This window comes from Drosophila navojoa, chromosome 2 (genome assembly GCF_054131105.1).
Source record: "Drosophila navojoa isolate 15081-1374.11 chromosome 2, UAZ_NAV_1.0, whole genome shotgun sequence".
Taxonomy (NCBI): Eukaryota; Metazoa; Arthropoda; class Insecta; order Diptera; family Drosophilidae; genus Drosophila; species Drosophila navojoa.
In genome coordinates, this window is record NC_142890.1 from 33,286,951 (window position 1) to 33,300,201 (window position 13,251).

Below are 13,251 nucleotides of genomic sequence, written 5' to 3' on the forward strand. Positions count from 1 at the left end.
ACATGATAATGGTTTTTTACTTATTCAATACAAAACAGGTTTTAATAGGGTCGGAAAAAAGGCTATCTTATATCGGATAGCCCAACTTTTATCCCTTGCGATAATGACGGGTTATTTACTGGTATTGCAGATAACTATTTTAGCTAATATCTTTTAGGCTGAGTTATGTAGATTGTTGATTGTAGATTGTTGGGTGAACACAAACTCAGACAGTCATTGTCTGTCTACAAAAGAAATTGTTCAACAAATAAATTATCATAATATTGCCAAAGCGCAGTTACTGCTTACTGTGCAGTTAGCAGAGCGTGGGCTTATGCCTGCGTGGGATGTATGTATGTGCATAAAGGAAGTGCAGCATGGGGGGTTCAGGGTATCTCATTGTCGAGTAGTCTCGACTAGAGCTTTCTACTTATATTGAAATAAATTTTTAAAATAAATATCCGATTAATCAACTAAATTTTAACTTATTACTTGCAGGAATATCCTATTGAATCGTATGAGCCCTATGCGCTTGTTTCGGAAATTCAAGGACATATTTGGAATTTAGCAATCGAATATAGGTAAACTATTATTTAACAAGTGAGGAAGCTCTAGTCGAGACTTCTCGATTACGAGAATCCTTGATGCTTGAGTGTCAATTATTATTCACAGACTTTCTGCTTACACAAGAAGCAGCACAACCACACACACTCACACACACACTTTATGAAACTTTCAGGTCGTAATTATAATATTAAAATGCATGCCAAAGTTAAAATCTCTTGTATTTGAAATACTCCTTTTACAAACTTAGTGGTGACGGCAGACCACGAAATTCTGTAAACTACATATGAATATACATTTAAAATGTGGCGACTACATATATATAATATATATATGCGTCCGTCCGTCTATTCGATTTTCCAAAGTATAAGAACTAGAGAGTGTTTCGTGTTCGATAATTTCAATAAACTATGAATACTATTCTATTTATTTAATATATATATAAAATATTGTACTTTATTATAACACCCTTTCCATCAAACTTGAAAAAATTGTGTTTTATTGTATTCATTCTGAAAGTTTTATAGACAGTCCTTCTAATATATATAATATAATAGTCGATTAGTATTAGAACTTTATCACTTTTTATATAAAATAATTACTAATAATTAATATTTCAGGCCAAAATACTTGTCCTACCGAGGTTTATTAGATATTGGATATTGTTCGTTTAGTAGCAATATTATTTATCCCATGACCGGCTGTACTTTACGATTAATTAGTGAAGATTGCATACTATCAATCGGCCAAAAAGTAAGTATAATTCGCTAAATATATATTATTATACGAGCAGGCTCCAAACTTTACATATTAAAATCCACAAATCCAAATGCCTAAGTCCTGAACTAAGAAGCCCAACCGACTGTGTCAAATGATTACACAAAGTATTATATATATATATATATTTATATATATATAACTGTAACTGTAGGAGTATTTATAGACCCATATATATATATATATATATATATATATATATATATATATATATATATATATATATATATATATATGGGTCTATAAATACTCCTACAGTTACTGCAGCCTCTCTGGCTGCAGCCATTAGGACATTGAAATCATCCTTCTCTCCAGGTGCCGATAATATTCCTAGTTGTGTGATTAAAGAGTGCAGTGTTTCTCTTCAGTCACAATTACTAAAATTGTTTAACTTGTCCTTGGATACTGCTCTGTTCCCTTCAATTTGGAAAGAATCTTTCATTATTCCCTTATATAAAAAAGGTGGAAGATCTAATATTTCCAACTATAGAAGCATTGCAAAATTTTCTGCCATTCCGAAGTTATTTGAGAAAATTATAACATCGGCCTTGCAGCATTTTTGCAAATCGATTATTCAACCATCTCAACATGGTTTTGTTCAAAATCGATCAACGTCCATTGGGTCCATTACTCTTTTCCCTTTTTATAAATGATCTTCCTTGTTGTATCTCGTATTCTACTATATTTATGTATGCTGACGATGTAAAACTTCACCTTCCATACTCCAGTGCAAATGGACATCATCACCTTCAAGATGACCTAAATGCATTTTAACTTTGGTGTGTGGCAAACCAGCTGAACTTAAATTGCTCAAAGTGTATGACAATGACCTTCAGTCGTACCGTTCCTCTAATTGTTGATTATAAAATTAGCAATATTTCCTTACGACGCATCCACACAATCAAAGATCTTGGTGCTTCTTTCGATTGTAAACTAAATTTTAATCTTCATATTTCTACCATCATTAATGAAGCCAAAAGTGTGCTTGGCTTTATTAAACGTTGGTCCAAGGAATTTAAAGATCCTTTTATCACCAAGCGCTTATTTACGTCGCTTGTGCGTCCCATCTTAGAGTATTGCTCTGTTGTATGGTCTCCGCAGCATAAACTACATCAGGATCGTATCGAATCGGTCGAAAAACAGTTTCTTCTCTTTGCCTTCGATGGGACAGTAATTTACGATTACCGTCTTATCATAGCAGGCTCCAGCTTATTGATCTTCCATCGCTAACCAATCGCAGAACAATTTTAGGAATTGTTTTTCTGCATAAATTGATTTGTGGTGATATTGATTCGTCCTCTTTGTTGGGTCGTCTAAACTTTTCGGTTCCGTCCCGAACAACTAGACACTATCGTCCGCTTTATTTAGACACTTCATCTAGACACTATCGTCCGCTTCATTTACCTGTGTGCACTAGGGATTATTCTTTGCACAGTGCGTTTCATGTTTTAGTGTTAATTTTAATAAATATTATCACGTTTTTTCCTTAGAGCCCTCTCTTCCTAAAATAAAAAGTTTGCCATTAGCTTATCTTAGGGAAATCATTCACAATGCCCAGGTATAAGCATTGGTATACATTTTTGTTGTCAATGCTGTCTAGTGATTTCTCAATTCTATCCTATATTCTATTCTGTGGTCTTCCTTTATTCTTTTCTTTTTATTATTTCTTATTTTATACCCTGAACCCATTGAAAATGGGAAATCAGGGTATAATGGTTTTGTTGAAATGTATGTAACAGGCAGAATTAGGCGAGGCAGACCCCACAAAGTATATATCTGGATCGATTTGGCCCTGTCCGTCTGTCTGTCCGTCCGTCCGTATGTATGAACGCGTCTATCTCAGAAGATATAGGAGCTAGAGACTTGAAATTTTTTCCTAGGTCCGTGTATTTCACGCGCATATAGAGTTTATCACTAAAAATCGATAACTACTCCCGATATTTTATTATCGATTAAAAACCTTATCGAAAGCTAGTTATTTAATTATAGCGCCTACACCTTTAGAGCTAGAGTTTCCAAATTTTAAATGTAGACTTATGTGTATTTTATATAATTTCGATTTTTGTTAAAATTTACCCCCACCCCTAAATTCGACCCCTCACCCTCACCTTTGTAAAAGGCGTATTTCAAGTAGTAGAGACTTGTGCTTTGGAATGTACATACATTTGAACATTATGATTGATTATGATTATGATTGGTTATTATTGGACGTCATTAAGTTTGGACGTCTAGAAATTATATTATTCAACAAATAAATTCGTTTGATATTGCCCGCACTGCAACGCAAACCAAGCGCAATCTGCACAGTTAGCAGAGCACGTTCTAATACGTGCGTGTGTATGTATGTGTGCCTAAAATAGGTGCAGAGTGATTGTAATATGAGACTGGAGGGTTCAGGGTATCTCTTAGTCGAGCAGTTTAAATTTACTCCCGTTTTTGTCACAATAGTTTTAAGAAATAAATAAATAAATAAATATATAGTGTATATCAAGCTTTGGAATATATACTCGGTTTGAAAATCCAAGACCACGATATATATACACCCATCGAAGCGTCGCAAGCCGCAAAAACTCTATCATGATAGCTCGCAACTTTACAATTTGACAGTTAAGTTACTGGATGCCTCTTTTAGGGATCGTAAAAATTAAATTAAATTGGTGTTCGCATCCTTCATTGCTTTCAAAAATGGATCTGGTTGCGTTCGTATATTAAATGAGTATTTCGTTAACGGCCGACTGAAACTAGAGGTGCCAAACTATCGATGGTACTATCGTCACCATCGATAGTCGAGCTACTTAGATTTTTTCAATCAAATTAAAAGAGGGAATATAATTGTCAAGTAATTTCTAAGAATGCTTAGAACATTTTTGCCTAAATTTAGGTGGAAGCTCTGAAGCAAGTTGCGAAAATATGTGTAATAGGTGAAAAAAAATCTATCACTATATAAAAGAACATAATTTAATATTTTTTAAGTTTTAGATTTTAAGTCAATTAAGCTTTTATCTTAAAATGTAATCACAAAATGTTTTTATATAAGCACAAATAATTTTTCGTATCATAATTTTTTAAATTTAGTTACTTTTGTTTGATTTTTTTAGGATAAGGCTGAAAACGATGTTCAGGAGTTCATTACTCATATTAGCAAATCGGGCTTAATACCAGTTTTAAATGTTGGACTATTAAACTTTTCTTTACACCTTAATGAGCACAATAAGTTATACCCTTCTATTGATTTGAGATCATCAATACATGATATTCATTTAAAAACTTGTTATGACGGAGCGGAGGCATTAGCACAACTTATAGCATATATTGCCAATGATAAAGACTTAAAAACAAGTATGGATAACGCAACTAATTTAAAAAAAACTGATATAACACCAGTTAGAAATGATGACCATGCTAATGATAAAACGGTAAATCAAATAAATACACTTATGGCAGACGCAGTTAAGGATGTGGAAACTTTTTCCGTGCCTCAACCCTTTGAAAAATTTGATGAAATCCTTAATGTCGAAAATGAGAGTCTACAAAGTAAACCAATATCATTTGATAAAATGTTTGGCTCGGAATCACAATCATTTTATAAATATGACACAACTGAAAACTCCTTTGTCAACGCCGATCTTGGAGCTAATTTATTAAATGTTGCGCCGACTTTAGAGGAAAAAGAGTTCCACATAATTCACAACGAGGACCTTTTGTTCATGGTAAGTTAACCATTTATATAATACAAGAAATATGATCTTTTTTGATGGGCTTAGGCTTAGGCTTATAATAAGCGTAACATGATTGAAATATGAGCGTATGGTATTTATTGATTAACTTGTTCTGAGAGTGAAGTAATTTATTTGTTTCAAATAAAAACATAAAAATTAAAATGGCACATTTAATTTTTATAATTTAATATATATATATATAAATTAAATTAAATTAATTTTGTACAATAAATATACGATATATAAATATTTTTATTTCTTAATTTATTTTGAAGGATAATTTTGGTGTTGACCAGATATACGTTTCTGATGGACCTCTACAAATAGTTGACAATCATTTTAGTCTACCCAGCGAAAAAAATGATATTCTAAGCCCTCCTCCTAATTTTCCAATTCCTGAGCACAGCTATACATTATGTGAAATGACATTTACATGGCATCTATTTGGAGGAAAGGATTTTCCTGATATTTCAAAATCAAAGCCGAAAGATAATACGAGGTATGTGAATTTCAAAATATTGTAAAAATCCAAGAATATTAAAATAAGTTTGTTTCTAAGGCAGCTCTCATGGTCTTGTTAATAGTTTTACGGAGTTTTAAAATTTGAGGGGGGTGGGTGGGGGGTGGGGGATGTTGGTGGTGTTGGTGGTGGTGGATGGCGATGTAACCACTCTCCACACTGGCGTAATTTCTCCATCCAGTAAACAGGGGCATCCACGTTCTCTATTATTACATCCTAATATTACTGTTAGCCGGGATACACCACGGCCGTCTAATCGGGAGGAAGGGAGAGGAATAACTTCGTAAGATGTTAGAATGTTACTGCAAAAAAAAAAAAAAACACTACTAGCGTATTCAACTTCAAATATACGCTTTTATTTCAACTTTCGTTCTTATTTTCTAAGTTCTTACGCGCGCGCTGTCGGTCGACGCTCACCTGCTTCTTGCGACTTTACTTCATTGATATTTACTTCAGTAGTAGTAGTAAACGTACTATATATTAATAAGCTCAGGCATGTGCTATTCAATGAGCCGCCTTACAGCCTTATCAGAGAGATGACCACTCTCTCTGAAACCGCGACCGTTGACTGTGACGCTCTTCCTGCGTGGCTGTTGCCGCTATCCCATCTCCCGCTGTATCGCCTGGATTATCCCTTCGGTGAGTGTAGTGCCGGTAGGATGGATTACCGGTGCCACAAAATTGGCATCCCAGCTATCCAAGATGTCGGACATGTCAGTCAGCAATCGGGCCTCGTCCTCATCTGCTCCTGGCGTGGCGGCCGGTTCAGCCCGCGGATCCTCCGCTGCGTTGGACAAGTCTTCCTTTCCGTAGGGTTTTCTTTCGGCGAATATTTTGGGTACACCGTACTTGCTCAATATTCGCTCCTGGAAAGCCCCTTGCAGCAGAGTAGCGGTGGCCCTCTTGAGTGGCCACCAATTTGGCGAATGCATCATGAAACACTAAGAGCATCGTGTTTTCCCGTTTCTACCTAGGCAAGAAGCCCACGAAGTTAGCGCACAACACTGCCATCGGTTTCGACACTTGCCTCGTGAGCGTCTGCCCGGCTGGCTTTCGTTGCTCGCCCTTGAACTTATGCATTACTTCGAAGCGCTTCGGATCATGCCTGGTCAACAATACCGCTGTGCCAGTCCCTCTCCACTTATAACATGACCTAGGTAAGCTAACTTTTCCCGGAAGAAATTGCACTACTTCCTATTGACCTTGAGGTTAGCCGCTCTAAGTCGCCGAAAAACCTCTTTTAAATTGACCATATGCTGTTCCTTTGTACATTTTGTTCCTTTCGTCTGGTCCGTCAGAGCAACTCACTATAGCGTCGGCTCTTTGAACTTTCACCACGAAAGGCACGGATGCACTGCCGATCACTGCGATTTGTGCAGTGGGGTACGCTTCTTTCCACTTTACTTCATACTAATTACTGTTTACATTTACTTTTTATTACTAAGCTCGGGATGTGAGGCGGTTATATGAATTGAGAACCTCAAACAAAACAAGTAAGAACGTTGCAGTCGGGCGCTATGTTTACATGATGCTATGTTCACAAAGGGGCATTTATTAAAACAAATAAATTTAAAAATGTATCCTAAATCGTAAAAGTCGCCGCTCGAATTAGTTTCCGATTATTATTAATATAATCGGTATCCAGGGAACACCACGAGGAGGCCATCGAAACATCAATCGATAATTATTATATTGATCGTATTATTGTAGTTTTGTCAGATGACGCTCTGTTATTAGCTTATTGTATTTTAGCTACCAGATTGTCAAGCAAAGCGATAGCGTGGGTGCTAAAGGCGTCGCAAGTTATGTTACAGCGGCGGAGGCTCAAAACCCCTTCAATGTTATGTTTTTTTTTTCATACATATTTCGTTTTTTATAAAATATATATTTATTTTATTCTTTTTTCTAATTGAACAATTTTATAAGTTTAAATTTGTTTCTTCTTAAATAGCCCTCATATATGTATGTACGCATTTATGCATGTATATGTATGTACATAAGTCTGCACACATATGTAGCATCAAACATTCCAACCTTTCTTATGCACGCGCCAAATTATATGTGTGTATGTATGTACACATAAATGCATACTCTAGCGTTGAAATGAGACTGATTTGTTTTTGCTTTGTTCTTGAATTTGTCATCTGCTACTCTGGCTTTTCTTTTCTATAATGCGTCATAACAAGAATCTCATTTTTGGATTTCATGTTAATTACAATTGTTGACAGTAGGTGGTAGCGCTGTCGGCAAAGGCGCCGGTTAAATTTGTTTTTGTTATTTTGACAAACATGGCTTGGGTGCGAGCTCAAATCCCGCGGAAAACTATTTTTTGTAAATTGCAAATTTTGTTATTTTATCTTATATATTTTCTAAATATTTAAATTTTATTTTTAAATTTTTTAAAAATGTGTCCTTCCGTGTTATTAATGCCTATTAAGCCTATTTGTATATAGATGTACATACATAGATAGCTCAAGCAATGTCGCAATTTAATACTAAAACACCACTAAGACACCTCATTTTTGCGAAATTTGAATGTTTACGCTCAAAAAATGTGAAAATTACAGAGTATTTTTCGATATCCCACGCCCCCAAAGAGGCGTGACAATTATTTTTGGGGCATCGATAGAAGCTTCTAGCTCTTAAACTGTAGGAGATATAAAGTTTTGCGGTTTGCCATGCCCCCTTTGGGCGGACTTATATCCACCACAGCTTTTTGGACTTGGGGGGTCAACGCGGATCTACATACCAAATTTCAACTCTCTCAAGCTCTTCAACTAATATGATTTCTGGTATATCGGAAAATGCGGAGTTATACACGAGTATGTGCGGCGAAATGAACTGCGTTCATACGGACAGACGTACCGACGGACGGACAGCAAGACGGACATTGCACAAAACCAATATACTAATTCACTTCGTGAATGAGTATAAAAAAAAAAAAAAAAATTGAAAGTCTCTTATATATATTCTGTCAGCTCTTCACTCTAATTAAGAATATATGTATATATTTTTTGGGGTCTGCCAAAACCATTATAACCTGATTACAATTTAAAATGGGTTCAGGGTATAAAAGTAGCTTGCTGCAACATCCGTTCATACATTAATTTTCTGATTTTAGCTTAAACTCGGGCATGTCGGAAACATATAAGCACAGAGTATCACAAGCTCCAAGCAAGGATCAATCAAAGACAAAAAATATGGTATATAATGATATGAATACATGTCGTAATTTAGAAGTTCTTGTAGAAATACAATTTACAAAAATTCGTTTCTCTTATGATGCATACCCCAAACATTGCATTTATTCATCTCGACAAGTACTAGTTATATCGGATATTGAGATACGTGATCGTTTACTTACATCGGAAATCAATAAGCTTCTTTACCATCCTAATAAAAGTAATGTACCACAAAAGAATGATGAAAATATGGTTATGATAAAAGCACTGAATGCTCGATCCAATTTTAAGAAACATCGAGAAGAAGAGTGTTCATTGAAAGTCTCCATTTTACCTATCAGACTTAATATTGACCAAGACACTCTATTGTTTCTAGAAGAATTTTTTTCAGCTTTAGTTAAAAGTTCTGAAAATTCAACATCTTTAGATAACTTAAAATGTAATACTATGCATCAAAATGAATCTATGGTGACCACATATGAAACATCAAACAGCATTCCTGATTTAAAATGTAATGATGAAGCAGATATAATGAATGCAGTAATAAATCCAGAAATGTCTATTGAAGAAAAAGATCAACCCATATATTTTAAGGAGTTTATATTCAGTCCAGCTTTGCCAATCTGCTTTGACTATCATGGTCGGAGAGTTGAACTATCTCATGGTCCAATCACTGGATTAATAATGGGACTCGCACAGCTACAGGGATCTGGAATATGTCTACGTGAAGTTATTAATCGGTGAGTTTCTATTGTGTAGTAATTAATATACTTTAAGAACATAATTATTGAATAGATACATTGTATAAGATTTTGTATTTATTTATTAAATTAAACTGACGGTATGATAATGAAAAAAGTTACAGAAAAGTAAGAGTGCTCTAGTCGAGACTGCTAGACTAGGAAATACCCTGAACCCGCCAATCTGATATTCTAATCATTCTATTCTAATTTTTATGCACACATACATACACATGCATCCTCACTATGTACAAGAACGCGCTCTGCTAATTGCGCAGTAAGCAGCGACTCGGCATGGACCGCGCTGCAGTGAAAATTTATTATGAATAATTTCTCTGATAGTAGGACTATCTCTATGAATCTTTTAGAGTGTGATCATATGGTAAAAATGTGTGTACATTCCAAAGCACAAGTTTTTAGGACTTGAAATACGCTCACCGTTTCGAATCGGACCTGAAGATATACTGATTTTTTATATTCTGTTATATTTTGTACACTATTGATGCTAGAGACCTCATTTTCATACCCTGAGCCCATTTAAAATGGGAAATCAGGGTATAATGGTTTTGTTAAAAGTATGTAACAGGCAAAAGAAGGCGTGGCAGACCCCAAAAAGTATATATATTCTTGATCAGGGTGACGAGCTGAGTCGATTTGGCCCTGTCCGTCTGTCTGGCGTCGATCTCAGAAGATATAAGAGCTAGAGACTTGAAATTTTTTTCCTAGGTCCGTGTATTTCACGCGCATATAGAGTTTATCACTAAAAATCGATAACTACTCCCGATATTTTATTATCGATTAGAAACCTTATCGAAAGCTAGTTATTTAATTATAGCGCCTACACCTTTAGAGCTATAGCTTCCAAATTTTATATGTAGATTCATGTCTATTTTATATAATTTCGGTTTTTGTTAAAATTCACCCCCCACCCCTAAATTCGTTCCCTAATGCGTTCTTACCTGTTAATATATGTGTTTACGAAATAAGTTAACTTAAATATATAAAATGTGTTAAATTTGTCAAATTATGAAAATAAATTAGGAAAACTAAATATCTCAGTTTCCATAATGAATTTGTATAAATTAATATATATTTTTTTACCTTTCATTTTAGAAGAGGGATTCTTGGTTGGAATAAACTGTTTGAATTTTTGAGTAAGGAATGGCTCACAGACATAAAAAGAAATCAGCTACCAAACATATTAAGTGGAATTGGGCCTACAAATGCAGTTTTGCAATTGTGTAAGTATTCAAACATCTTCTAGCACATTCTTAGAATCACATCAGCAGTTAGTTTCGTTTAGTTCTGCTAGATGGCGTTGCATCAGTGAATCTATTTCAGTTTTGCCATTGACAATTCGAGCAGACGGGTGGCGTAATGGTAGAGGACGCGGGTTTAAACCCAGGACGTGTTGAAGTTTTCTTTTAATTGCTTCAAAATTTTTATATATTTGATTAAATTTTTCTTATATTTTTTCAAAAATTGAAATTGAAATTTTAGCCATACTAAATGTGCTTTTCTATTAGTTTGGTTCAGGGTAGTATCTAGTCGAGCGCTCTCGACTGGAGTTTTCTTACTTGTTATGATTGCGTTATGTAAACGTAAGCGGAATTTATATTTTAACATATAAAATACAGAGCTTTTAAGTACTTTAGTAGCCAAAATAGCAGTTTATGTCTTTGAAGCATTAATTACACCTTTAATAATATATTAACCAACATTTTTATTTCAGTTCAAGGATTTTTCGACTTGTTCAGGCTACCTTTACAGCAATATAATAAGGACGGAAGATTCATTCGTGGCTTTCAACTGGGCGCACAAAGTTTTAGTGCCCGAACTGCTTTTGCTGCACTCGAGATAACATCAAGGTTAATTCATCTACTTCAGGTAAATTTAATATTATTTAACTATCAAAAATTCATCAAAATAAAATCGATTAACAATAAATTATATGTAAATAACTAAATCACACAATCAAATATGGAATCGGAAAATACTATTCTGTTTATTTTTAGGGGTGGAGTCGCCTATGGATAAAAAAATAGGTTTATAAGCTCCACGTATTTTTGGTATGATGGTGTGTTTTTTGTGTAGTAGATATATTTATGTAGATAGTATGATATTATAAATATGTAAGTGTCAAAACCAGAAGAGGGAATCGACAAGAAGGGTGAGAGACGAAGTACTAAGCGGAAGGATTAGTACCGCGGTTGGCAGTACAGTAGGAGAAGTGGTGTTGGGGTTATGTTATTGAATTAACAGACTGTTAAGAACCATGGTATGGTTCGGGAGGAGTAATTTCTATAAATGGGATCTGGCATTAACATACTGCCCTCTTGCAAGGATTAAAAATTATAAATTATTCATTGAATTATTCATTGATGGCTAACCACCTTATGGTGGATCCAGGCCATCAGAGGAGCTTTGGTCGTTTGATATGTGATGAAAATGAGGCCCTTTAATTCTATATGGCTCTTCTTCATTTTCTGTAATGCTATTTGTAAATTTTCTCATGTTTAATTCTTATGGTTAATTCTTAATAGTTCTAATGGATTCCAAACTATTTTTGGAACGTCAACAATAAATAAGAAATGAATTGATTCCTTACACACGATTCTTTTAACAATTCTGCCATGTCTATACGTATATTCATTTCCTTGAAATGAGTGTATCTTTGAGTATATTTGCTGGAATCTATTATTGATGATTGTTTCTCACTCAGGATTTTTTAAGTTATGCTGATTGACTATGTTTTCTTCGTATTTTTGTATTCTTTAGGATTATATTAATTTGGTCCTTGAAACTAAAAACATTAAACAAAATCTCAAAATGTGATTCTAGGTTATAGTAAATAATTAGATCCCATGATGAGATTACTATTTCTACTTCACCCATTGGGTCTAAATAGATTGCCGAGTTGCTACCTAATTTCGAAATCGTGATCTTGTCGTTTTTAATTAATTACTGCACTTGATACCTGACAGAAAAGTGTTCAAATTAGCATTCCTATTAATACTTTTAGGCTTGATCCTCCCTTTCCTATGCTAGTTTGTTTCCTTTTTCTTTGGTCTGAGTCTTCATTTTTATATCCTGAACCCATTGAAACTGGGAAATCAGGGTATTATGAAAAGTATATAAGACGCCATAGAGCTGAGTATTATATCCTTGTCCGTATGTACGTCTGTCCGTCCATATGAGTGCGTCGATCTCAGAAGATACAAAAACTAGAGCTGAAAAGCTGATAAATCATCCGATAACTATACCCTGAGCGTGTAATAGTTTTGTTAAAAGTATGTTACAGGCAGAAGGAGACGTGTCAGATATATACTCTTGATCAGGGCGACGAGCTGAGTCGATTTGGCCCTGTCCGTCTGTCTGTCCGTCCGCCTATCCGTATGTATGAACGCGTCGATTTCAAATTTTTTTATAGATGTAAACATCCTTGTGTATTTTGAGCCTTGTGTATTCTTATGTTTCGTAGATGTTTTAAATTATCTGTGAGTGCTGGTTCAGCGCACTCTGGCTGGGGAGTGATAAGACACGCTAGTTTCACTTGAGCGATTCGGAAAACGCCAGGATATGGATCTGTAAATTCCGGCGGTTCGCTTGGCTATACAGACCTCTCCTACTATTCAACTCACTCACAGCAAAACACTAGTTTCGTAGCACGGCCTTTGAAGTCCTGTTTTGCCAATCGCGTTGACTTTCACTTACTAGCTTTACTTCGGCACTCTTGTCACTCTTAATAATCACCCTTTTTTAACTTCTCA

The 13,251-nt window shown here is 35.0% G+C and overlaps 1 protein-coding gene across 9 annotated transcripts in view; it reads left to right on the plus strand.

The window, feature by feature from the left end:
- Nucleotides 1-13,251, plus strand: part of Atg2 (Autophagy-related 2) — a 102,661-nt gene that overhangs the window by 77,417 nt on the left and 11,993 nt on the right. For 4 of the 9 annotated variants that reach the window (XM_089260993.1, XM_089260999.1, XM_089261020.1 and 1 more), the window contains 7 exons: nt 478-560; nt 1,164-1,296; nt 4,419-5,030; nt 5,315-5,538; nt 8,681-9,481; nt 10,595-10,722; nt 11,214-11,368. In XM_089260993.1, the coding sequence (XP_089117119.1) occupies nt 478-560; nt 1,164-1,296; nt 4,419-5,030; nt 5,315-5,538; nt 8,681-9,481; nt 10,595-10,722; nt 11,214-11,368 (2,136 nt within the window). The remainder of the gene's footprint in view (nt 1-477; nt 561-1,163; nt 1,297-4,418; nt 5,031-5,314; nt 5,539-8,680; nt 9,482-10,594; nt 10,723-11,213; nt 11,369-13,251) is intronic. The other 5 variants (XM_089260998.1, XR_016196933.1, XR_016196932.1 and 2 more) reach the window with 5 other exon arrangements.